The sequence below is a fragment of the Mesoplodon mirus genome (assembly GCF_964341445.2).
Source record: "Mesoplodon mirus genome assembly, chromosome: 9".
In the NCBI taxonomy this organism is placed as follows: domain Eukaryota; kingdom Metazoa; phylum Chordata; class Mammalia; order Artiodactyla; family Ziphiidae; genus Mesoplodon; species Mesoplodon mirus.
The window spans coordinates 69,440,262-69,465,685 of NC_138985.1; the positions used below are offsets into that span (position 1 = coordinate 69,440,262).

The 25,424-nt window shown below is 47.5% G+C and overlaps 1 protein-coding gene across 5 annotated transcripts in view; it reads right to left on the reverse strand.

Moving 5' to 3' along the window:
- Window positions 1-25,424, reverse strand: part of NOD1 (nucleotide binding oligomerization domain containing 1) — a 90,026-nt gene that overhangs the window by 30,435 nt on the left and 34,167 nt on the right. For 4 of the 5 annotated variants that reach the window (XM_082633044.1, XM_082633041.1, XM_082633045.1 and 1 more), the window contains exons 2-8: window positions 16,380-16,477; window positions 14,193-14,498; window positions 12,701-12,875; window positions 8,079-9,903; window positions 3,825-3,908; window positions 2,214-2,297; window positions 1,011-1,094 (exon numbers count right to left, since the gene is read on the reverse strand). In XM_082633044.1, coding sequence (XP_082489170.1) covers window positions 1,011-1,094; window positions 2,214-2,297; window positions 3,825-3,908; window positions 8,079-9,903; window positions 12,701-12,875; window positions 14,193-14,393 — 2,453 coding nt within the window. In that variant the 5' untranslated portion in view covers window positions 14,394-14,498; window positions 16,380-16,477. The remainder of the gene's footprint in view (window positions 1-1,010; window positions 1,095-2,213; window positions 2,298-3,824; window positions 3,909-8,078; window positions 9,904-12,700; window positions 12,876-14,192; window positions 14,499-16,379; window positions 16,478-25,424) is intronic. The other variant, XM_082633042.1, reaches the window with a different exon arrangement.

A 25,424-nucleotide genomic window follows, 5' to 3' on the forward strand; every position in this document is an offset into this window, starting at 1 on the left:
GCAACCCCACTCCTGGGCATATATCCAGAGAAAACCATAATTCGAAAGGATACATGCACCCCAATGTTCACTGAAGCACTATTTACAATAGCCAAGACATGGAAGCAACCTAAATGTCCAAAGACAGAAGAATGGATAAAGAAGATGTGGTACATATATACAATGGAATATTACTCAGCCATTAAAAAGGATGAAATAATGCCATTTGCAGCAACATGGATGGACCTGGAGATTATCATACTAAGTGAAGTAAATCAGAGAAAGACAAATATCATATGATATCACATGCGGAATCTAAAAAAAAAACGATACAAATAAACTTATTTAAAAAATAGAAACAGACTCACAGACTTAGAAAACAAACTAACGGTTACCAAAGGAGAAAGGTGGGGGGCAGGGGAGGTATAAATTGGGAGTGTGGGATTGACAAATACACACTTCTATGTTTAAATAGATAACTAATGAGGACCTCCTGTATAGCACAAGGAAGTCTGCTCAATATGCTGTAATAACCTAAATGGGAAAAGAATTTGAAAAAGAATAGATACATGTATAGCTGAATCACTTTGCTCTACACCTGAAAGTAACACAACGTTATTAATCAACTATACTCCAATATAAAATAAAAAAATTTTAAAAAGCCTCCAGAGACTATATAATCTTAAAATGAAGCACACCTGCCTGAGGAAGTTTACCACATAGGGCTAAAACTCCCTTTGCTAGCTCCCTCCATTTGCTGGCGGTAATAAATACTGCCTTTTGCATGAATTAAATAAAGTCCATGCGATTGAAGTGGCAGTCAATCCTGGGACTTCCCACAACATTTCCCACGCAGGAGCCAGTGGGGCCCAGCCATCAGGGCATCTGTGATGGAGGCTCTCTGCAGCCTCTGCCCCACAGCTTGCGCCAGCGGTCCTTTTGGCTAGATGGATGTACGAAAAGACCAGCAGGCGCTCCTGTACACAGAGCAGGCTGTATACGCACACCCGTGTGCATCCGTCTCTACTCACCCAACTTCAAAGATGGATTTGCTGTGCTTCACAGCCAGGGCGAGACACTTTCCTCCTTCGCTTGTTATTTTGTTTTTTCCCAGTCTGCAGAGAGAGTCATGCACACATCAGCTACAGCTGTGAGGGGACTCCAGCATCAGCCACCCTCGTCCTTGGCACAGAGCCCCTCTGGCCCCTCCTAGGAGGGGTGGTCTTTCTCCTGGGACCCACAGCAGCCATCCCTGGGCGTCCCCTCAGGGAGGGGCCCGAAGCCCTGAGGAAAGCCAGTCAGGATTCCTTTCCAGGTGGTCACAATCTCTGCAGAGACTCAGGGACCCAAGTTCCCGCAGAGGTTCTTTAAATGACCACTGAGCATCACTCATTTCCATCAGCAGACCAGAAGGTTTCCACTTCAACTGCAAATGGTCAAGGGGTAGGTTACCATCACCAGGGCAGCATCACCAGGCTCCTCCAAGGCTGGTGCTCTGACACCTTTGGCAGGACATTCCTGTGACACGGCCAGGGATCAGGCTCTCATCTGCAATGTTATGGCCTGAAGGTTTGCCTCCCCCGACCCCTACCAGAATCCATATGTTGAAATCCTAACCCCTAAGTGATGGTGCTAGGAGGTGGAACCTTTGGGAAGTGATGAAGTCACTCATCACAGCCCTCACAAATGGGATTAGTGACTTATGAGTGAAGTCCAAGAAAGCTCCCTTTCCCCTTTTTCCACCACCACGTGAGGACACAGTGAGAAGGCACCATCTAAGAACAAGGCATTGGGCCCTCATCAGGCACCTAATCTGCTGGCGCCTTGATCCTAGATTCCCCAGCCTCCAGAACTGTCAGAAATAAATCTCTGGTGTTTATAAGCAACCTCATTTATGGTATTTTGTTACACAAGCCAAAATGGACTAAGACAATGAGGGACTTCCTCAGGGGAAAACGATCTCCAGAAAGGGTGATAGTTGTGGCCTTTCTTCCTGTTAGGAGTTAATGAAATCAAAATGCCACACTCTCCCCCCACCCATGGTAGCGGGCCCTTCCAAACACCAAGCCTCACCCACAGCTCACCTTCTACACACAGGTGTCCTGATTTGACCTGATTTGGCCCTGGGGCAAGCAGAAGGCAGCTCGAGGGTGGCATTTATTCTTTGCTTGAGCAATGAAGGGTGACCAAGAGAAGCTACTGAAGACCCCGCTCGCTGTGCCCACCCCACTTACTTCAGGTGCGTGAGGCCTGTGCACTCATCCAGGATTCTGGCAATGTACGTGGCTCCGACATCGGTGATTTGGTTGTTGTATAAGCTTTGAGAGAAAGCATGGCCGTGAGAATTTAGGACCCCATTGTTTTTTTTAGGACCCCATTTTTTAAAGTGAGTGGGTGCTGTCTGCTGATGTACAAAGTCTAGGTCAAAAGGAGAAAGGAAGGGCATGTGGAGGCCTGAGTTTTGGGCTGTGGGGTCTCAGGCTTGGTTCAAGGCCAACTCTGCCACTTTCCCCAGCTTTATGACCTGGGGCAAGGTACCAAGCTTCTCTGTGCCTCAGTTTCTCCACGTGTAATACAGGGGTAAGAATTACGGCTCCCTCGCAGGGTTGTTATGAGGATGGTATGAGATCATCCCAAGCCCTTGCATGTAAGTGCTCGATAAATGGCAGTTAAGGGATATTTTCAGATTAAGATCACGATTGGCATCTTGAGGAGTAAAAGTTTCTAAGCATTAGAACCAACTCAGTGTCTACCTCTTCGTCACTTTACCACGTGACACCAATTCAACAATAAGGCAGAAAGGAGTTGAAAGTGGTAAGCAGACAGGTTTCCAGTGTTCCACAGTCAGGCAGAACTCCAGAGCCAAAAGGCAACCTGGGGGCTTCCCTGGTGGCGCAGTGGTTGAGAGTCTGCCTGCCGATGCAGGGGACGCGGGTTCGTGCCCCGGTCCGGGAAGATCCCACATGCCGCGGAGCGGCCGGGCCCGTGAGCCATGGCCACTGAGCCTGCGCGTCCAGAATCTGTGCTCCACAACGGGAGAGGCCACAACAGTGAGAGGCCCACATACTGCAAAAAAAAAAAAAAAAAAAAAAAGGCAACCTGGGATTCAGGGCTTCAGTGTTCTCATGTGACAGCTGAGAAAACTGAGGCCCAAGGAAGCTGACAGGCTGGCTCCAGCTCAGAGAGTCAACAGCAGCTGTGGGGCTGGCGAGGCTGTGGCCCACAGTCTCTCCTGTCAAACTCCAAAACCCCAAAGGCTCTGAAAACCCAAACATCTTCGTAACTATTTTGGCAACCAATGTGGAGCTGTTCATGGTCTTTATCCCAACTGGTTGGAACGTTTATACCTTTTGCTGCAGAAATGTTGAAGTATCTGAAAATGGGGTATTGCCCTAGATCCCACTGGTCATGTCACTGCTAGGTAGCATGGGCACTAATTTCTGATTCGTGTCTTGCCCCATGGGTTCTGGATGACAGATCATGGACCCGCCATAGTGAAATCTACCACATAAACAGTATTCTCACGTCAATAAAACATATCCCGAGGAATTCTGTCATTACAACACTCAATCACCACCTGTAAAACTATTTGACTACATTAGGATCCCAATTATACAAGGGGGATGAGAAGGCTGAGGCTCAGTGAGATTTCCTGACTTGCTCAAAGAGTGGGCTGCTAGCCGAGCCAAAAGCAGGACCCAGGACTCCTGGCTTCCAGTTCAGTGCTCTTCCTGGTACCCTGGGGCCATCAGCCTCAACCATCCAGTGATCCACAGGAATGGCAACTTCCTGCTGCTCTGTATTCTCACTATATAGCTGTCGCAGTGTTCTTGAGAAATACGTACCCTAAAAAGGTCAGAATTTTGTATTTGGTCAGCTCTTCACATAGCACCTTCACCCCACTGTCGGTGATCTGGTTCACACTGAGTCTGAAAAAAACAGCAAAGAAAGTTAAAAATCAGAGCAGCTGCTCACTGTGAAAGAGCGTTAATTCCACAAGGATGCACAAGTCTATAGGTCCTGGAGTCTCCCCAGCTATAGATGACCCCCGAGAGAATGGCCATAGCAGCCAGTCACACGGCCCCTACAGAGCCTGGTCTTCACGGGGCTGAGAGACCCATGAGAACCAGTCCATTGGCAAGGCTACAGCACAGCCCTGATTCAACACAAGGGCAACGAGGGACACCTGAAGGACACGTGTGGACAGCCACCTCTGATATCCTGCATTTGCCGGTGGCCCATGTGTCAATGTGGCGCTCACTGCACAGCGGGGGGCCATGGGATTTGGAAATGTGTAGAGTTGCATTTAGTGGTCATAAGGCTGGGGGAGTGGACGCTCCACCATCTTGCAAGTGTGGCCAGAAATGTTAGGGGTCCTGCAAAAGGCAGGACAGTCCCCACAAGAACTGTCCCACCCAAAACGCCAAGAGCCTTTCCATCTGGAAATGCACGTGTGAAACCTGACTTGCCACCTGAAAAGGTCAATCGAGGGAGACAGCTCCTGAGGTGTGGTTCTGTGCGGGAAGTTCAGCGGCAAGGGAGAAACAGCTGGGTGAGGCAGGTCAGGGAGAGCGTGCGAGGTCCACACTCTCCCACTCCTCGTTAATGCACATGCTGCTTCAGCAGGCCAGGCTTCAAGAGGGAGCAGGAAAAGAGGGCCTCAGGATGATGGTATCTCCTGGACAAGGCCCAGCGTGTCCTGGGATTGCTCTTTGAAAGCCCTATACTAGCAGGATATTTTGATTTGGCTAAAATGCAAAACAATTTTTTTTACTACCAAGTACTCTCTATAAACAAACTACCCTGATCTTCTCAATTCTCCACCCCTTTTATTTAGGTGAGTCTGAGGGACGGAGTAAGGCTCAGAGATGGTGGAGCGTGAGGGATGAGGTGAGGGTCAGGGGTGGGTGAAGGAACAGACCAGAGCTCAGCAATTTTCTTCTGTAAAGGGCCAGATAACAAATTTTTAAGCTCTGCAGGCCATCTGGTCTCTATTGCAACCACTCAGCTCTGCAGAGTGAAGCAGCCAATATATAAATAAATGAGTGTGACTGTATTCCAATAAAACTTTATCTATAAACACAAGCCGTGGGCCAAACTGGGCCACTTCTTACACACTGTCCTCTGTGATAAGTAAAAGGCTGAAGCGGTAAAAGCTTGATTTTTAGGCCAATCAAAATGATCACGTCAGACACTCTGAACCCCTCCACTCATGGTACCCACCTTGGTGCTGGGGCACAGTGTGTACATACACTGCATGACTATCCCAGGGTGGCAAAGCCAACTAGTCACTCCCAATATCTATGCTTACTTAGAAAGAGAATCCCTCATTTTTTAGCTGGGCACATGTGCTTAGGTTCTGCCCAGTGAGATCTAAGCAGCAGTCTCATTAGCAATAGCTGAGAAGTCTTCTTAAAAGAATGGGGTGTGTCCTAAGCTAGAACTCAAAAAGATACATGTGCCCCTGTGTTCACAGCAGCACTAGTCACAATAGTCAAGACATGGAAACCTAAGTGTCCATCAGCAGACGAGCAGATAAAGAAGAGGTGGTACATGTAAACAGTGGAATACTACTCAGCCATAGAAAATGAAATAATGCCATCTGCAGCAACACGGATGAACCTAGAGATTGTCGTACTAAGTGAAGTAAGTCAGAAAGAGAGAGACAAATATCATATGATATCACTTCCATGCAGAATCTAAAAAAAACATACAAATGAACTTATTTACAAAAGAGAAACAGACTCACAGACTTCGAAAATGAACTTACAGTTACCAAAGGGGAAAGGTGCAGGGGAGGGATGAATTGGGAGTTTGGGGTTGACATAGACACACTTCTATGTTTAAAACAGATAACCAACAAGGACCTACTGTATAGCACAAGGAACTCTGCTCAATATGCTGTAATAACCTAAATGGGAAAAGAATTTGAAAAAAATAGACACACGTATATGTATAACTGAATCACTTTGCTGTACACCTGAAACTAACAACATTGTTAACTATACTCCAATATAAAAAAAAAATGTGGTACATATATACAATGGAATACTACTCAGCCATAGAAAAGAATGAAATAATGCCATTTGCAGCAATGTGGATGGACCTAGAGATTATCATACTAAGTAAGAGAAACTCAAATACCATATTACATCACTTATATGTGGAATCTAAAATATGACAGAAATGAACTTATCTATGAAACAGAAACAGACTCACAGACATAGAGAACAGACTTGTGGCTGCCAAGGGTGGGGAAGGTAGGGATGGACTGGGAGTTTGGGATTAGCAGATGCAAACTATTATATATAGAATGGATAAACAACAAGGTCCTACTGTATAGCACAGGGAACTACATTCAATATTCTGTGATAAACCATAATGAAAAAGAATATATATACATGTATAACTGAATCACTTTGCTGCACAGCAGAAATTAACACAACACTGTAAATCAACTGTACCGCAATAAATTTAATTTTTTAAAAAAAAGAATGGGGCTTCCCTGGTGGCGCAGTGGTTGAGAGTCCGCCTGCCGATGCAGGGGACACGGGTTCGTGCCCCGGTCCGGGAAGATCCCACATGCCATGGAGCGGCTGGGCCCGTGAGCCATGGCCGCTGAGCCTGCGCATCCAGAGCCTGTGCTCCGCAACGGGACAGGCCACAACAGTGAGAGGCCCAAGTACCACAAAAAAAAAAAAAAAAAAAAAAAAAAAAAAAGAATGGGGTGTGTCCTTTGCCCTTCCTTCTTCCTGGTGACTAGAGTGTCAACTGAATGGCTGGACCGTGAGCAGGCATTTTGGGCCAAGATATAGTAGTCAGGTACTGAGGAGAACAGAGCAGTAAGCAGAGGAGAGCCTGGGCTCTTGACGGTCATTGAGACCTCACAGCAGCCCAGAACTGCCCTCCTTTAGATTTTTGCATGAGAGACAAATAAGTCTGTAACTTATCTAAGCCACCAGCATTGTGAGTTTTCTCTAACAGCCAAAACTAGTCCTCACTGATGCCCTCAGGGAGCTCAAAATGCTTCCTTAGGGTTGCCCATTTCTTCCTGCCTTCTCTTGTGCTGGTTTGGAGGCAAACCTGGGGGCCACCATACTGGCGCAGAGCTTCCATCTTATGAAATGGTCACAGGGAGGCACTGAGTGTGAGATTGCCTGAGGCTACAAACAGAGAGTCGCTGGCTGAGAGCTCAGAGAATAGATTCCAGGCTTTCCAATGCCCAGCCCAGGGCAGGTTTGGGCTCCCTACATCCCCCCCCATGTATGCTCTGGCGCTTGTGTAACAGGAACCTGGAATCAGTTCCAAATCCCATCTGCTCTTCAGAAATGCATGAGCCAAGTAGTGGAGAATTGAAACCCCCGTAGAGATTTACAGGGTGTATTTAATACAGAAAATGCTAATAGAAGAAAGGAGACTGGCTTTTCTTGCCTCTAAACCATCAAACCCGAAACTAATAAAGAGTCAGCATTCTTTACTGAGATCCCCTGGCAGCCCTTTTTCGTGGAAGTTAACTAACGCTAATAAGTACAAAGTCTGCTTTTCCTGCCATCATAAAGGTTTCACGGGCCAGAAACATTTCACGGGCTGTCTCTGAGCCTCACATGAATCTCAAAAGGTTCTTTACGATTCTGGCTCCACCATGGCCCACCTGTGTGACCTTGAGCCACTTAACTTCTCTGTGCCTCTGCTTCCTCGTTTGCCAAAATGGAGATGATAACAGTACCTACCTGATAGCGTTGTTAAAAGGATTAAACCAGGTAATATTTTTAATGCACTTCACCCGTTCTCAATAAATGCTGACTGTTATTACTGTAATTGTTAGGATATGAGAATCTCCTTTTTCCAGATGAGGACACTGAAGCTCAAAGAGGTTAAGCAGCTTGCTCAAGGACACCCAGCTGGGCCCATCCAGGTCCACCTGACTTCGAAGCTTTGCTCGTTACCCTCTGCCACCCCGAGACAGAGAAGCTCCGGATGTTCCCAGACCCCCGGTCATGAGTTCCAGGATAATCCAGGAGATCCTGCTCCACAGTGCCAGTCCTGGTGTCCCCTGAGCCCTGGCCCCGCTGGCTGCTCCCGGAACCTGGAGGTCTCACCTGATGACGGTGAGGCGGCTGAAGCAGGGCTTCAGTTCGCGCACGCCATAGTCGTTGAGATTGTTGTTGTCCAGGTCGAGCGCAAGCCGCTTGGGGAAGTGGTGCAGGACGAAGGAGAGGGCGCTGCAGTCGGCCGAGCAGGCGTTGCAGAAGGTCAGCTTGAGGTAGTTGGCGCAGATGCCCCTGGCTGCCAGCTGCCCCACCTTCTCGCTCCCCGTCTCGTAGATGCAGCGCAGCATCCAGATGAAGGTGGGCATGGCCTGCACCTGGCTGAAGCTCCCGGACCGAACTCGGGGCAGGTGCTTCAGGTGGGAGCGCAGGCTGGCAAACAGGTAAGCCCACAGGGCCCTGCGCTTTCTCCGCAGGGCGGTGGCAGGCACCAGGTGCCGCAGGAGTTTCTGTTTGTCTTTGGACAGCAGCCCGCACAGGAAGAGGTTGGTGAAATGAAAGTGATCCTTGTTCTTAAAGGGGTCTTCCCCGGCCAGCCCGCGGCCCCCCAGGCACTGGATGGGTAGGAAGGGGGGATAGCAGGACGCAGCTGCTGCCTCCTCGTGAGGAGCCCACTCCTGGAAGAAGCGGAGCAGCTCCCGAGTGCCCACCTTGTCGTCCACCACCAGAAAAAAGGCAGCAAAGAAGGCCTGGAGGGTGAGGTGGAAAAACTCATAGGACTGCTGGTCCCCTCCGAGGCCCAGCTCCGGCACGGCCCGCAGGAAACCCAGCTGCAGGTCCCCCTCCTGCACCTCGGACGCCTGCACCTCCTCCTGGCTGAAGATGAAGAAGCTCTTCTCCATGCCCCGGTGCGCCACCTGGCCCAGCGAGCGCAGGGTGCCCCGGCCGGCACGGAAGGTCTCCGTCTGGCTCCGCGTGTTCTGCTGCACCAGGCTGGTGGGCTGCGTCCTGTTCAGGTGGACCTCGGTGATCAGCAGGAAGACGTCGGTCAGTGTCACCGTGCGATGGGGCAGCTGCAGGAAGCCGTCGAAGGTGTCGCAGAAGTGCTGGAAGCACCGGAAGATGATCCAGCAGAAGAGGGGCACGGCGCACAGGCTGAAGAGGTTGGCGTTGGCTTCCAGCTGATCCAGCAGGCGCTGGCGCACGGCGCGCTCGGGGAACATCCGCCCAGCGTAGGCGCGCAGGTGGCTGGGGGAGAAGCCGCGCAGGAGCACCTTCTTCCAGAGGAGATGCCGCGGGATCTCGACGCCCGTGCGGGCCGTGAGCAGCTTGCGCGCCCCCTTGAGCAGCTTCCCGCTGAGCAGGTTGGCCAGCAGGACCAGGGGGTGGGCGGGCTCCCAGGGGGAGGAGGTGTCGGGCTCGCCGCTCAGGTCGAAGTCCGAGTGGAGCTCGTCCAGGCCGTCAAAGGTGAAGAGGGCCGTGTGCGGGAAGCGCAGCAGGAAGGCGAACACCTCCTCGGGGTCCTGCTCCGGGTAGCAGTAGTGCTTGAAGAGCAGGTCCCGCAGGCACAGCGAGGCGCTCTCCTTGAAGCAGCTGAAGGTGCGGCAGCGGAAGTGGAAGAAGAACCTGAGCTCAGCGTCCAGCTGGCCCGCGGCCCAGAGGCTCTGCAGCCGCTGCAGCAGCATGGACTTGCCCACGCCCGCGTCGCCGAAGACGAAGATGGTCTCGCCCTGCTCGTTGAGGACGCCCGTGGAGGGGTCCAGGAGGCAGGCCAGGCTGCCCAGGCTGCCCAGGCTCTCGTTGCCGAAGTCGACCAGCTCCACGACGGTGTCCGTGTACACCTCCTCCAGCAGCAGCTCCTCCTTCTGGGCGTAGCACAGGATGAACTTGGAGTCGCGGCCCAGTTGCTGCCGCAGCTTCTGGCTGTATCTGCTCACTGCCGGGAGAGTGGCGCCAGGTGAGAGGTGGAAGTAGATGGGGAGAGAGAGACACAGGTGGAAAGGGCACCAAATAGGGAGGTCTCAGGCGGAGGAGCAAGCACACAGGAAAACAAACCGGCAGCCTGGACGCCCAGGCCAAGTGCGAGCACTCCTCAAATATAAAGAGCCAGCGCTCCAGAATCTGCGGGCCCTTGGGCCTCCACCCCTCTGTCTGACCTCAGACTTGGCCAGCCTGGGGACAGAATTCAACTGGGATCAGTGTCAGAGACAGGCTCCCTACTCCTCTGCGCAAGTTGTCACTGAACTCCAGCTAAAAACTGAAGCGCCCTCAAATGTGACGCCCAGGCCGCGTGGCCCCGCTACCCCGGCCCAACCCCAGGGTCCTGCTCAAACAGCGCAAGCCAGTCCCCACTGAAACTTGTATCGTTGAGGAGGAAATTGCCCTAACCTTTCTTGTGCTTATGACACTGCTCTTAAAACAACAAATAATCTCATAAAACCTAACACTGAAACTTCTTGTGATAAGATACAACAGTTGACATTGATATGGACTACAAAGGGGCTGTGCCTCACCATAACTGAGTGAGCAAACTAAAGTGAAAACCGGCCTTCTTACACTACACAGGGCACAGCGGCCCTGGTTCCAGAACTGAGGCCTGGGGATCACTGATGCTCAGCACGTGCCCCGGGGGAAGCCCTGGGCTTGCCTACGGGGAAGCACATGGGTTAATATGCTGACGTGGGGTAACATGCCGACCTAAGTGCCATGCTCTCAGCAGAAACGAGCTACAAAATGAGCTTACTCCAGACAAAAAAAGGGTGTTCCAAAATTCCTTTAAATAGTTGTTGGGTCTTAATGATAATTCAATTAACAAAAATTGGACACACTTGCACATTTCCAGATTTCATCTACAACCCTTTCCCGTCAACTTAGTCCCACTTGGTTGTCAGCTTAAAATTTGTGAAGTGAGTTCTATTTTTTTTTCGGTACGTGGGCTTCTCACTGTTGCGGCCTCTCCCGTTGCTGAGCACAGGCTCCGGACGCGCAGGCTCAGCGGCCATGGCTCACGGGCCCAGCTGCTCCGCGGCATGTGGGATCTTCCCGGACCGGGGCACGAACCCGTGTCCCCTGCATCGGCAGGCAGACTCTCAACCACTGCACCACCAGGGAAGCCCAGTGAGTTCTATTTTTTACAGTTTTAGTAAGGCAAAATTTACAGACTATAAATTCACCTATTTTACAACAGGTATTGTTGTCAATGATTTTTAATAAATTTACTGAGTTAACGCAAACATCACTAAAATCCAGGGGTACACTCTCCATCATAAGTGCATCATAAGTACATCTGCAGACAATCTCTGCCCCACCCCTGGCCCTAGGAAATTGCTGATCTGCTTTCCGTTTCTATAAATTTGCCTTTTCTGGACATCCATATAAATGGATTCATACAATATGTAGTCTTTCACATCTGGCTTCTTGTAGAGTGAATTATACTTTCAAAGCTGTTACAGTAGCTGGGTAAAGGAGCCAGTGGAGAAGTCTTCTACAAGGACTCTTCATCACAGGAATATTTTCCTTTTTTCTTGGGGAAGGTAACAAAGTGAGGTGGGCAGGGGCAGTAACAGTAAGAAGCTAGCAGTGGCCGGCTGGTAACTGCAGAAGCAAGAGCTTGTCCCTGACACTCTGTCTCTTGGTCTGGTTTCCCCTAAATACACACCTGACACTCTGGGACACTGTCCTTTGTTTCTGTTTTCAAGGTCAAACTGGATTCTTTAAAACTCACGAGTTTGGGGGCTTCCCTGGTGGCGCAGTGGTTGAGAGTCCGCCTGCCGATGCAGGGGACACGGGTTCGTGCCCCGGTCCGGGAAGATCCCACATGCCGCGGAGCGGCTAGGCCTGTGAGCCATGGCCGCTGAGCCTGCGCGTCTGGAGCCTGTGCTCCGCAACAGGAGAGGCCACAACAGTGAGAGGCCCGCGTACCACACACAAAAAAAAAACCCAAAAAAACCAAACTCACGAGTTTGGAAGCTCAGTGCTGGTATGCTGCCAACAACTGTCAAGAAGTAAAGAGACCACAGGCACGGAAAGATGACGGCCTGGTCCCCAGACCAGACTGTGGTCCCAGTGTTGGGCTCTCTCAGCACCTTGAACTGCCGTTGTCCTTGTCACCATATGCAATTACACATGTGTGTCATTATTTACTGCCAGTCTCCTGCATTAACCTCTGAGGTCCCTGAGGGCAGGAACCATACTCCCTATTGTATCCCTGGCATCCAGCACACCCAGCCCTGGCACATGCTGAGTACATCATAAATACCTGTTGAACTAATCATTTAACTAAAGGGGGCCCATGGTGCTTTGGAAACAAGGACTGGCAGTCAGCGGTGACAGAAGAATTCTTTGCCTGGAATCAAATTTGGAAAGATCTTCAAGAAGGAAAGAAATGCAAACTTGAATTTGTACAACCACTAAAATGTCTAGATAGGTCAGAAGTCAGAAAGAGGTCAGAACAGAGGTCATTCCTACACTTCCATGGCTCCCTACATAAATCACACCAGCTATCCGTGGTCAGCTCAATCACAGGTCCTTGGGCTGCACTAGGGTGACAGGGACCAGCTCTCCTTTCTAAAAGGACCACAGCAGCCAAGCCTGCTGCCTGAGGTGGAAGGCAGGGCTGGTCAAGGCGGACCCCACCTTTATCAACCCTGCTGGACCCACCCAGATAGCATGTCCAAGCCCCGGGGGCCTTGTTTGCTTGGTGGCTGAGGTCTCCCCCGGAGGCTGACTCATACCTGGATCGGTGTTGACGACAGCTTTGCTCTGAATGAGCTGGGAAGGGGAGAAGCTGATCTCCGACAGCCAAGGCCTGAGGTCCACGTAAGCGTCTGTGAGCCGCTGCAGCACGTAGAGGAAGAACCCGGACACCTCCTCGCCCTTGCTCTGCACCAGGTCCAGAATTCTGCGGACCTAGTGTGGCACAAGCAGTGAGGTGTGAGCCGGCACTAGGGGTGTCTGCCCCCTGGAGAGGCTCCCATGCAGGGCTCTGAGCTCTTACTACACCCTCCAGCTTGACCGTCCACCCAGCTGGTATGAGATGCTACACGCCAAATGCCCAGGATCTGTAAAATGGACCCTGAGCAAGAAACAAACCGCACAGCTCTAGGAAACCAGAGGCTTCCAGGCGCCTAAAAATAAAAAGGTCAGACTCACAGCTAGAGCCGAGCGCCCCCCTGGAATTTCCCTTTCCCTCCTTTTCTCCTTTTCCCTCTTAAGCTACCACTATTGCTCTCTGGGAATGAGTGCTGAGGGGGGAGAAAGTCACCTGTTAGGCATAATGACATGGGCGCTGGGCCACACAGCGAGGGGACAGCAGACGCCCGTGTAAGGTGTACCTTACAAAAGCTTTTTGTCTTATTAAAAATTCAGGGAAGGGCTTCCCTTGTGGCGTAGTGGTTGGGAGTCCGCCTGCCGATGCAGGGGACACAGGTTCGTGCCCCGGTCCGGGAGGATCCCACATGCCGCGGAGCGGCTGGGTCCGTGAGCCATGGCCGCTGGGCCTGTGAGTCCGGAGCCTGTGCTCCGCAACGGGAGAGGCCACAACGGTGAGAGGCCCGCGTACCGCAGAAAAAAAAAAAAAAAAAAAATTCAGGGAAAAAAAACCACAACAGTGTTCTACTGTGCTTTTCCCAGAAACCCTTCTAGTCTCTTCTGAGCCCAACAGGATGATGTTACAAATGAATTCTGTCACTCCTCTCCCCAAGAAGGAGGTTTTCGTCTTGCCATTCTATTTTTCAGGAGATGACACAAAGCTAAAGTGAAACTAAGGGCTGTGAAGGCTTCCCACAGTGGAGTGTGGAAGACTCTTTACCGTGGACCAGGCTGGGATGCAGCCATTCCTCAACCAGAGGAATTCTCAGAGCCATCCCCGGCAGCGAGCAGCTCTCCAGAGTTGAAGGGCACGGGGTGGGCAGCCCTGCTAGTGTTTCATGCTCGTTTTCTTTTTAAAGAATTCACTCATTTAAAAAGTGAACTGGAAAACAAGTTGTTTGAGAACCAATACGCCCAGCAAGGAGAATGGAGAGGTCAGAAGAGTTTGCCGTGTTTCAGGAACACAGAAGTGAAATACGTAATTGTGGAATACGCTGGTAACTCAAGCATTTCTGTGCGGTAGATAGCCCCGGCAGGAAATTCCACCCAACGTACTCAACTCCCAAAGCTCTTCACCCAGGTCAATGGGGAGAAGCCCCGTCTGGCCACCAAGGCCGGCATCCCTGTCACCGGCACCTTGTCGGGCTGCGTGGGGCAGGCACACACGATCTCCACGTCTTCGGCGGAGAAGTAGTCATTCTGCAGCAGGTTGTCCAGCAGACACTGAGTGTTGCGGACGTGAGTGACCAGATGCTCCCGGTTGACTTTCAACAATTTGATGTAGGAGTGAGACTCTGATGGGATTATTTCCATCTCACTGCGGCCCTGCTTTTCCATCGTTACAGGAGCAAGTGGCTGCTTTTCCCAAATTCATTTTTGGCTGCATGTGCCTTCCTGGCAGCAAGGCAATCAGGATCCAAGGCCAGCCTCTCAGTGCGAACCCTGAAGAGACAAAGGAAGTCACCAACAAAACCGAAGCCATGGGCAAGAGCCCTCCCCCTCCCTCCGTCCTGGAATTTCTCTATTTAGAACAGGAAGGAGTCATGCTTAAGATATAGATCTGAGACTCAATAAAGTAAAAATCATAATTTAATTGCTCCTGCTTGTGGGTTCCACCACTAGGGTAGATGACCAGAGGTAGACAACACTATCGTTTAGTGCTAAACTTCTTAATTATTATTATTATTTTTTAGTGTGCCTCAGTCCTAGATTGGGATAGGGGTGCAAAGGTATATTTTCCAAATTAGGTAACTGGAATTGGAAGTTTCCATGTGCCCTGTGAGGGAACAGCACCCAGAACTGGGAGCACAGGAGCTATGAGGTTGGTGGGAGAGAGGGTCTGAGCACAAAACGGCCTGCGGAGAGAGCGAGCCGGCATGAAGTCTCCTGTGGTAGCCAGAGCCCAGGACCCTGGGAACAGTGACGCGTCAGTCGTTACTGCCTGCGCTGGGTCGTGTTGTAGCTCTCCCCACACTCCCGCCCCAGCTCTCCTTATATCTCCAGCCAAGTTGGCTACATACAAGCACCTTAGGGAATGAAGGAGCAGCAATGGCCATTATGGAGTGAAGCAGGACAGAAGGAAGGTGAGAGGGAGAGGTGACAGTTCCCAAGGGATGGATGACCAGGAGACAACGTCTCCCTGGAAATCCTTGAAAACCTCATGCATGTGCTGAACTTCCTGCCTCAGTAGGGACAAGGGCCCAAGCTCTTTTATTTGGGTATTTAAAAAAATACCTTGAGTTTATCTGCACTACCCCAGAATTGCACTGATTTCTTTCTTTTAGAGTAAGGTCTCTCAGCCACTTAATTCTCCAGTCATCCTGTGGATATAAATGGATCACACGCTTGGAAGTAGAAAGGCCTTGAACTGGCCACTTAGTCCTTTGTCTAACATGCACACACTCTGGAGAGAGAGTTTTAAATGTTTTTTGTAGAACTCAAAAAAAAAATTCATAGACCTCTAAACATGTATGTTTCACGAGCCCACATAGGTTAACATTCAGGTCTAGTGGTTCTCACATTTTTTCCACCAAGTCACATAATAGTCTCCTGATCTTTGACACACTTGCATTTTTTCTTCTTTTACCTATCAAGTTGCCAAATGCAAGCCTTATAGAGATTCTCAGTGGGACCCCACACAGTAACCTTCCTTTCATAACCTGACTGATTGAGCAAAAGACAGTACATTCTAACATTCTAAATAACAGAAAGGGACTTCCCTGGTGGCACGGTGGTTAAGAATCTGCCTGCCAACGCAGGGGACATGGGTTTGAGCCCTGGTCTGGAAAGATCCCACATGTCGCGGAGCAACTAAGCCCGTGCACCACAACTACTGAGCCTGTGCTCTAGAGCCCGCGAGCCACAACTACTGAGCCCATGCACAACAACTACTAAAGCCTGCGTGCTCCAGGGCCCATGTGCCGCAACTACTGAGCCCGTGTGCCACAACTACTGAAGCCCGAACACCTAGAGCCCGTGCCCCACAACAGGAGAAACCACCGTAACGAGAAGCCCGCTTGCCACAACTAGAGAAAAGCCTACGTGCAGCAACGAAGACCCAACGCAGCCAAAAATAAATAAATAAATAAAAATAAACAACAGGAAGGCAAGAGATTCTTACCAAATGGAATTTAAAGGGATGAAAATGAGTGATTAGCTACTACTGCACTAAAAGTATGCTGATCAATTTGACTCTAATTCAGCTTCTTCTATGGTCGTCAATTCTGTGACCCACTTAAGATCCATAGCTTTAGAAAATTAGTTCCCTTAAGGGATACCAGTTGATAATGTTAAATGTATATTTAAATTACTGGTTAATAATACCTTTTTAAGTTTTTGTCATGTGTTCTTTGAAGAAAGAGAGAATATTTTAAAACAACATTCTCTCCTTGAATCTTCAATTTCCAATTTCTTTCTGGAATCTGCAAAGTCAAAAAGAAAAAAAAGAGAGAAAGGTTTCTTTGAAAACACTCTTGGGGCTTCCCTGGTGGCGCAGTGGTTAAGAATCCGCCTGCCAATGCAGGGGACACGGGTTCAAGCCCTGGTCCGGGAAGACCCCACATGCTGCAGAGCAACTAAGCCTATGCGCCACAACTACTGAGCCTGCGAGCCACAGCTACAGAAGCCCGCATGCCTAGAGCCCGTGCTCCGCAACAAGAGAAGCCAACGCGACGAGAAGCCCACGCACCGCAACAAAGAGTAGCCCCCGCTCGCGGCAACTAGAGAAAGCCCACGCACAGCAACGAAGACCCAACACAGCCAAAAATAAATAAATTTATATATTAAAAAAACACTTGTGCTGAATGACGAACAAATAAATAAATGAATGAATGAATGAATGAATGAAATTGGAGAAAGAATAATTTTTAAATCCAGAACTGTAGGATCTCAGAGTACTCTCTTTACCTTCTTCCTTTGGGACAGTGTTTTCCAAATCTCAGTCATTCAGTCACCATAGTCACTTTTTTGGCCATAATTGAGTCCCATAAGCAAAGTTATTTGCTTAACTTTTTGCTTTAAATTGACTTGACTTTACAACTCAGACTAATTTTAAAGGAAAATTTATATTACCATTGTAAACAAAAAAATCACTTGCAAGAAACAGAAAGTAATCCAAAAATAAATTCGCTAGAAATAAAACCATGCTATTGTATTCCAGCTCAACAGTGCTGAAAGGTTCTTGGTCTGAGGCCTGTTTTCTCTTAGAAGCATTTGAGAGGTATTAAAGAAACAGTAGCACAAGACTGAGACTTTCTCTTTGAGATCATGGTAAATCTGAGAGAGCTGGAAAGGGAATTGCCTTCCCCCTTGGTGATTCAGGGTTTTTTCATCCTATGGCTCCCTTCTTACCAAGGCTTGGAATGGGTGTTACACAATAGCCTTCACCCCTCCACTCCCAATCCTCACCCATCCTCACTGTGGGTCCCATTTCACTCCTGGCTTCTGCCTCTTCCAAGCCTATGATTCCCACAAAACCAGTGACGTGTCTTCCCAGCCCTTCCCCGTAGTATCACCCACAGACATCACTGCCTCTTACCATCAAAGGCAGAAACTTAAGGAAAATCCCCTGATTTATGGCCACCTAACCAAAGCAATGAATTACATGTCAGCCAGCTGGCAAGGAGGCTGTTGTTTTGTAATGTCCAGAGCTCTGGTTTGAGATTTAATCAGATTTGCAGAGTTTGCTCAATTCAGCAGGAACTTAACAAGGCATGGATGATGGGAAAGGAAACAAAGAAAGCTGATCCTGCCCTGGTAAACAGAATCCAAGGGTGGACCAAATCAACATCATGGAACACTGCAGAGAAATTCAGTTCATGGGCATCTGGTTCCCAGAAATACTGATGCCAGAAACGACTCTGAATTGGCTTTTCAGATTAGTTTCTCAGAAAGTCAGTGAGATGGGGGTTAAAGAAGTAAGGTCACTGGTAATTCTGTAAACTCAGGGAGAAAATAAGTATAGGACCTAGTGGTTTAGAATGAAGGGAAATTCCTTTCAGTGATTAGATTCAATTTTGCATGCTTGAAAATATCAGAAAATAAGATACAAAAATGCTATTGATCGCATGGTGAGACAGGAACTTTCATACCAGGAATGTAAACAGATGGAAAACTTCCAGAAAGCCACTTGACATATTTATCAAGAGCCTGTGAAAAGTTTCGATTTAGTAACTTCTCATTCTAGAACTCTGCCTTCTGAAAAGGTTCAGAGGTTTGGACAATTTTTTTTTTAAACAAGGGGCTTCCACTGCCAGCTCTGATAAGGTAGCTTGTTGTTCCCACAGAGGGCAACTACAGGTGGGTGGATCAGCAGATTGGAGTGCATTCATACAGTAGAGTGCTATTCAAAAGTAATGTGAGGGACTTCCTGGTGGCGCAGTGGTTAAGAATCCACCTGCCAATGCAGGGGACACAGGTTCAAGCCCTGATCCAGGAAGATCCCACATGCCGCAGAGCAACTAAGGCCGTGCGCCACGACTACGGAGCCTGTGCTCTAGAGCCTGCGAGCCACAACTACTGAGCCCACGTACCACAACTACTGAAGCCCGTGGGCCTAAAGCCCGTGCTCCACAACAAGAGAAGCCACTGCAATAAGAAGCCCACACACTGCAAGGAAGAGTAGCCCCTGCTCGCCGAAACTAGAGAAAGCCTGCACACAGCAATGAAGACCCAACGCAGCCAAAACTAATTTAAAATTTAAAAATAAATATGAATGAAATACTAATATGACATGAATGAGTATCAAAGATGTTATGCTGAGAGAAACAAGACTCAAAAAAGCATGTAGCATATGATTCCATTCATATGATTCTAGAAATCTGATCTAGATCAGAGCAGTGGTTTTCTGGGTAGGGGGATAGGAGTAAAGGAGAAATTGACTGCATATTGCTGGGGTGATAGAAATGTTCTTTATCTTGCAGTGTCATATATATATATATATATATAAAAAATACATACGTGTATATATATTGTATGTACATATATACGTCACATGTGAATATATGTATCACTATGCATAAATATGTGTGTATATGCATATCACATGTGTATGTGTGGTATATTCATGTACAACATATGTGTATGTATGTATATTATGCATACACACATACACATATATATACATATGATTTGTCAAAAGTCATCAACTTGTACACAGAAAATCTCTGAATGTTACTCTATGGAAAAAAAAAACTTCACTGAAGTATTATGTAAAGGCAGAATACATTTCCAGGTAAACAAAAACTGAGAGACATTGTGGCCAGCAAAGCTGCACTAAAATAAGTACTGAAGATTCTTTTAGGTAGAAGAATAATGATCCCAAACTAAAACAAAATGAGAGCAACAGCAAGTTTTAATATGTGGGTAAATATAAATGTATATTGACTGAACAAAACATTATTATCTTGTGGCATCTAAAATATATGTAGGGCTTCCCTGGTGGCGCAGTGGTTGAGAGTCTGCCTGCCGATGCAGGGGACGCGGGTTCGTGCCCCGGTCCGGGAAGATCCCACATGCCGTGGAGCGGCTGGGCCCGCGAGCCATGGCTGCCTGCGCGTCCGGAGCGTGTGCTCCGCAACGGGAGAGGCCACAGCAGTGAGAGGCCCGTGTAACTCAAAAAAAACCCCACAAAAAACAAAGACTGTTAAAATATATGTAGAATTAACATTTAAACAAGGGAGACCGTGCAAGATGGCAGACTAGAAAGACCCTGAGCTCACCTCCTCCTATGGTACACCAAAATCACATCTATTTGCAGAACAACCATTGATGAAAATGACTGGGACCTGCCAGAAAATTTCTTTTACAACTAAAGATATAAAAAAGGAAGCACAGAGAGGCAGGTAGGAGGGGCAGAGCTGCCATATAGTCAAGTCCCATATCCCTGGCTGGGCAATCCACAAACAGCAGAATAATTATGACCGCACAGGTTCTCCCAAAGGAGTGAGAGGTCCAAGGCGCATGTCAGGCTCCCAGCCTAGGGGTCCTGCACCAGGAAGATGAGTCCCCAGAACATTTGGCTTTGAAGTTCAGTGGGGCTTACTTCTGAGAGTCCCAGAGGGCTGGGGGAAATAGAGACTTCACACTGAAAGGACAGATATAAAATCCCACATCCTCTGGAACCCAGGGCAGAAGCAGTAATTTGACCGGAGACTGGGTCAAACCTACCTGCTATTCCTAGCGAGTCTCCTGGAGAGGAGGAGGCAACTGCAGCTCACCCTGGGGACATAGACACTGGCAAAAGCCATTTTGGGGAGCTCTTTCTACCATGTGGACACTGGTGCTGGCAAAGCACCCTTTGGGGATCCTCCCTCTAGCTTATTAGCCCCAGGCCCCAGCCCCACTTGGGGCACCAGGGCTGGGACACCTCAGGCCAAGCAACTAACAGGGCATGGACACATCCCCACCCACCAACAGAGAGGCTGCTTTAAGACCCTTTGATCCACAGCTGCCTCTGGACACAGCCCTGCCCACCAGAGGACCCAGGACCCGGCTCCACACACCAGTACACAGGCACTAGAACCAAGACCACCAGGACCCTCCAGCCAGAGACCCTGGGACCCAGCTCCACCCAACAGTGGTGAGGAACCAGCACCAGAATCCCCAGGGCACCAGCCCCACCCACCAGTGAGCCTGCTGTAGCCCCCCTGCCCAGCTCCACCCACCAGGGGGCAGACAACAGTTGCAAGAAAACCACAGTCCTGCAGTCTGCAGACCTCCCCACTCACTAGCTGCCTAGACCCTGCCCTCGGACCAGTTGTGCCCAGGACCCGCCCACTAGCAGGCCAACACAAGCTTCCAGACACCTCAGGTCCTGCAGCCAACTGTGTCAGGAACTGGCCCCACCCACCAGTGGTCTGACACATGCTCTGGGACCCTTGGGCTCTGCAACCAGACCCCAGACCCAGCTCCACCTACCAGTAGGCCAGTACTAGCCCCAGGACCTGGCTTCACCCACCAGTGGGTGAGCAACAGCCCCCGGGGTCTCCTGGACCCTGACTCAACCCACCAGTAACCCAGCACTAGTATAGTCCCCTGGAGTTCTGCAGTCAGCCACCTCATGACCCAGTCCCACGAACCAGCAGCCAACAGCCTCTGCACAAGGCAGGAACTGGCAACCAAACAGACCAAGGGCCAACCAAGCTTACCAGACTGTCCACATAGTCAGCCCACCACAACAGAAAGATCCACGCAGCCCTCATGGGGGAAGCCCTAGAGCATATAGCTCTGGTGATGAAAGGGAAGTATCCTGAGACACATAGGTTGTCTACAAAAGGCTTATCCTTCAAGGTGGGGAAATGTAACCAACCTACCAGACACATAAGAAAAAAAAAAAAAACAGCTACTTAGGCAAAATGAGGTGGCAGAATAACATGTTTCAAATGAAGAATCAAGATAAAACCCCAGAAAAAGAACTAAGTGAAGTGGACATGGGCAATCTACCTGAGAATGAGTTCAAGGTAATGATAATAAAGATGATCAAAGAACTCAGAAGAATGGATGCACAGAATGAGAAGTTAGAAGCTTTTAGCAAGGAGTTAGAAAATCTAAAGAACAACCAAACAGACATGAAGAATACAATAACAAATAAAAATACACTAGAAGAACCAACAATAGACTAAATGATACAGAGGAATGGATCAGCAAGCTGGAAGACAGTAGAGGAAATCACTCATGCTGGACAGAAAAAAGAAAAAAGCATGTAAAAAAAATGAGGACCGTTTAAGAGACCTCTGGGAAAATATCAAAGACACCATATTTGCATTATAGGGGTCCCAGAAGGAGAAGGGAGAGAGAAAGGGGCTAAGAACATAATTGAAGGCATACTAATTGAAAACTTCCCTAACCTAGGAAAGGAAACAGACATCCATGTCCAGGAAGTAGAGTCCCAAACAGGATCAACCCAAAGGGGAATAGACCAACACGCACTGTAATTAAAATGGCAAAAATTAAAGATAATGAGAGAATATTAAAAGCAGCAATGGAAAAGCAACATGTTATGTACAGGGGAACTCCCATAAGGCTATCAGCTGACTTTTCAGCAGAAACTCTGCAGGGCAGAAGAGGGTTGCACAATATAAAGTGATGAAAGGGAAAAACCTACAACCAAGAGTACTCTACCCAGAAAGACTCTCATTCAGATTTCATGGGGAGATCAAAAGCTTTACAGACAAGAAAAAGCTTTTAAAAGAGTTCAGCACCTCCAATCCAGCTTTACAAGAAATGTTAAAGGAACTGCCCTGAGCAAAACTGAAAAGGACACAATTAGCCACATGAAAATCATGAAAGGAAAAAAAATCTCATCAGTAAAGACCAACATATACCATGAAAAGATGCTCAACATCACTAATTATTAGAGAAATGCAAATCAAAACTACAATGCTGTTATCACCTCACACCAGTCAGAATGGCCATTATCAAAAAATCTAGAAACAATAAATGTTGGAAAGGTGTGGTGAAAAGGGAACACTCCTGCACTGTCGGTGGGAGTGTAAATTGCTACAACCACTATGGAGAACAGTACGGAGGCTCCTTAAAAAACTAAAAATAGAACTACCATATGACCCAGCAATGCCACTACTGGGCATATACCCTGAGAAAACCGTAATTCAAAAAGAGTCATGTACCACAATGTTCATTGCAGCTCTATTTACAATAGCCAGGACATGGAAGCAACCTAAATGTCCATCGACAGATGAATGGATAAAGAAGATCTGGCACATGTATACAATGGAATATCACTCAGCCATAAAAAGAAATGAAATTGAGTTATTTGTAGTGAGGTGGATGGACCTAGAGTCTGTCATACAGAGTGAAGTAAGTCAGAAAGAGAGAAACAAATACCATATGCTAACGCATATATATGGAATCTAAAAAAAATGGTACTGATGAACCTAGTTGCAGGGCAGGAATAAAGAGGTAGACACAGAGAATGGACTTGAGGATATGGGGTGGGAGGGCAAAGCTGGGGCGAAGTGAGAGTAGCGTTGACAATATACACACTACTGAATGTAAAATAGTTGGCTGGTGGGAAGCAGCAGCACAGCACAGGGAGATCGGCTCAGTGCTTTGCGATAACCTAGAGGGGTGGGATAGGGAAGATGGGAGGGAGGCTCAAAAGGGAGGGGATATGGCTGATTCGCTTTGTTGTGCAACAGAAACTAACACAGTATTGTGAAGCAATTATACTCCAATAAAGATCTATTAAAGAAAAAAACAAGACAAACATATAGTAAAGGTAGGAAATCATCCACACACAAAACTAGTAGGAAGGTTAAAAGACAAAAGTAGTAAAATTTCTTATATCAACCATAAGCAGTTAAGGGATACACAGAACAATTAAATGTAAAACATGATATCCAAAACAGTAATCATGAGGGGAGAAGAGTACAAACACAGGGTTGTTAAAACGCATTTGTTAAGAGGTCAGCAACTTAAACCAATCATGTATATATAGAGATTGCTATATATAAACCTCACAGTAACCACAAGACAAAAATCTAAATTAGATACACACACAAGAAAGAAAAAGGAATCCAAACATAATACTAAAGATAGTCTTCAAATCACAAGAAAACAAAAGATAAACAAAATGACCTAAAATACAATCCCCAATTAACGAAGTGGCAATAAGAACACAATATCAATAATTACTTTAAATGTAAATGGAACAAATGCTCCAATCAAGACATGGAGTGGCTGAATGGAAACAAAAAAAGACCCCTATATATGCTGCCTACAAGAGACTCACTTCAGATCTAGAGACACACACAGGATGAAAGTGAGGGGATGGAAAAAGGTATTCCATGCAAATGGAAAGCAAAAGAAAGCCAAGGTAGCAATACTTATATCAGACAAAATAGACTTTAAAATAAAGACTGTTATAAGAGACAAAGAAGGACATTACCTAATGATCAAGAAATCAATCCAAGAAAATATAACAATTGTAAATATATATACACCCAACATAGGAGCACATAAACACATAAAGCAAACATTAAAAGACATAAAGGGAGAAACTGAGAATAGCACAATAATAGTAAGGGACTTTTAACACCCCACTTACATCAGTGGACAGGTCATCCAGACAGAAAACCAATAAGAAAACGCTGGCATTAAATGACATATTAAACCAGGTGGACTTAATAGATATATATAGGGCATTCCATCCAAAAGCAGAAGAATACATACTTTTCAAATACACATGGAACATTCTCCAGGACAGATCACACGTGAGGCCACAAAACAAACTTCAGTAAATTTAAGAAGACTTAAATCATATCAAGCATCTTTTCCCACCACAATGCTATGAGACTAGAAATCAACTACAAGAAAAAAACTGCAAAAAACACAAACACTTGGAGGCTAAACAATATGCTACTACACAACAAATAGATCACCAAAGAAATCAAAGAGGAAATCCAAAAATACTTGGAGACAAATGAAAACAAAAACACAATGATCCAAAATCTATGGGACACAGCAAAAACAGTACTAAGAGAGAAGTTTATAGCGATACAAGCTTACCTCAGGAAACAAGAAAAATCTCAAATAAACAACCTATCCTTATATCTCAGGGAGCTAAAAGAAGAACAAACAAAATCTAAAGTTAGTAGAAGGAAAGAAATCATAAAGGTTAGTACAGAAATAAGTGAAACAGAGACTAAAAGAACAGAAAAGATCAATGAAACTTAGAGCTGGCTCTTTGAAAAGATAAAACAAAACTAATAAACCTTTAGCCAGACTCATCAAAAAAGACAGAGAGAGAGAGAGGCCAAATCAATACAATCAGAAATGAAAAAGAAATTACAACCAACACAACAGAGATACAAAGGATCATAAGGGGGGACTTCCCTGGTGGCACAGTGGTTAAGAACCTGCCTGCCAATGGAGGGGACACGGGTTAGAGCCCTGATCCAGGAAGATCCCACATGCTGCGGAGCAGCTAAGCCCATGTGCCACAACTCCTGAGCCTGCACTCTAAAGCCCATGAGCCACAACTATGAGCCCATGTGATGCGGCTACTGAAGTCCACACGCCTAGAGCCCATGCTCCACAACAGGAGAAGCCACCGCAATGAGAAGCCCGTGCACCACAACAAAGAGTAGCCCCCGCTCACTGCAACTAGAGAAAGCCCACACACAGCAACAAAGACCCAATGCAGCCAAAAATAAAAAAAATAAAAGGATCATAAGGGAATACTGAGAACAACTATATGCCAATAAAATGGATAATCTAGAAAAAATGGACAAATTCCTAGAAATGTACCATCTCCCAAGACTGAACCAGGAATAGAAAATATGAACAGACCAACTGCCAGTAATGAAACTGAATAAGTAATAAAAAAAAAAAAAACTCCCGACAAACAAA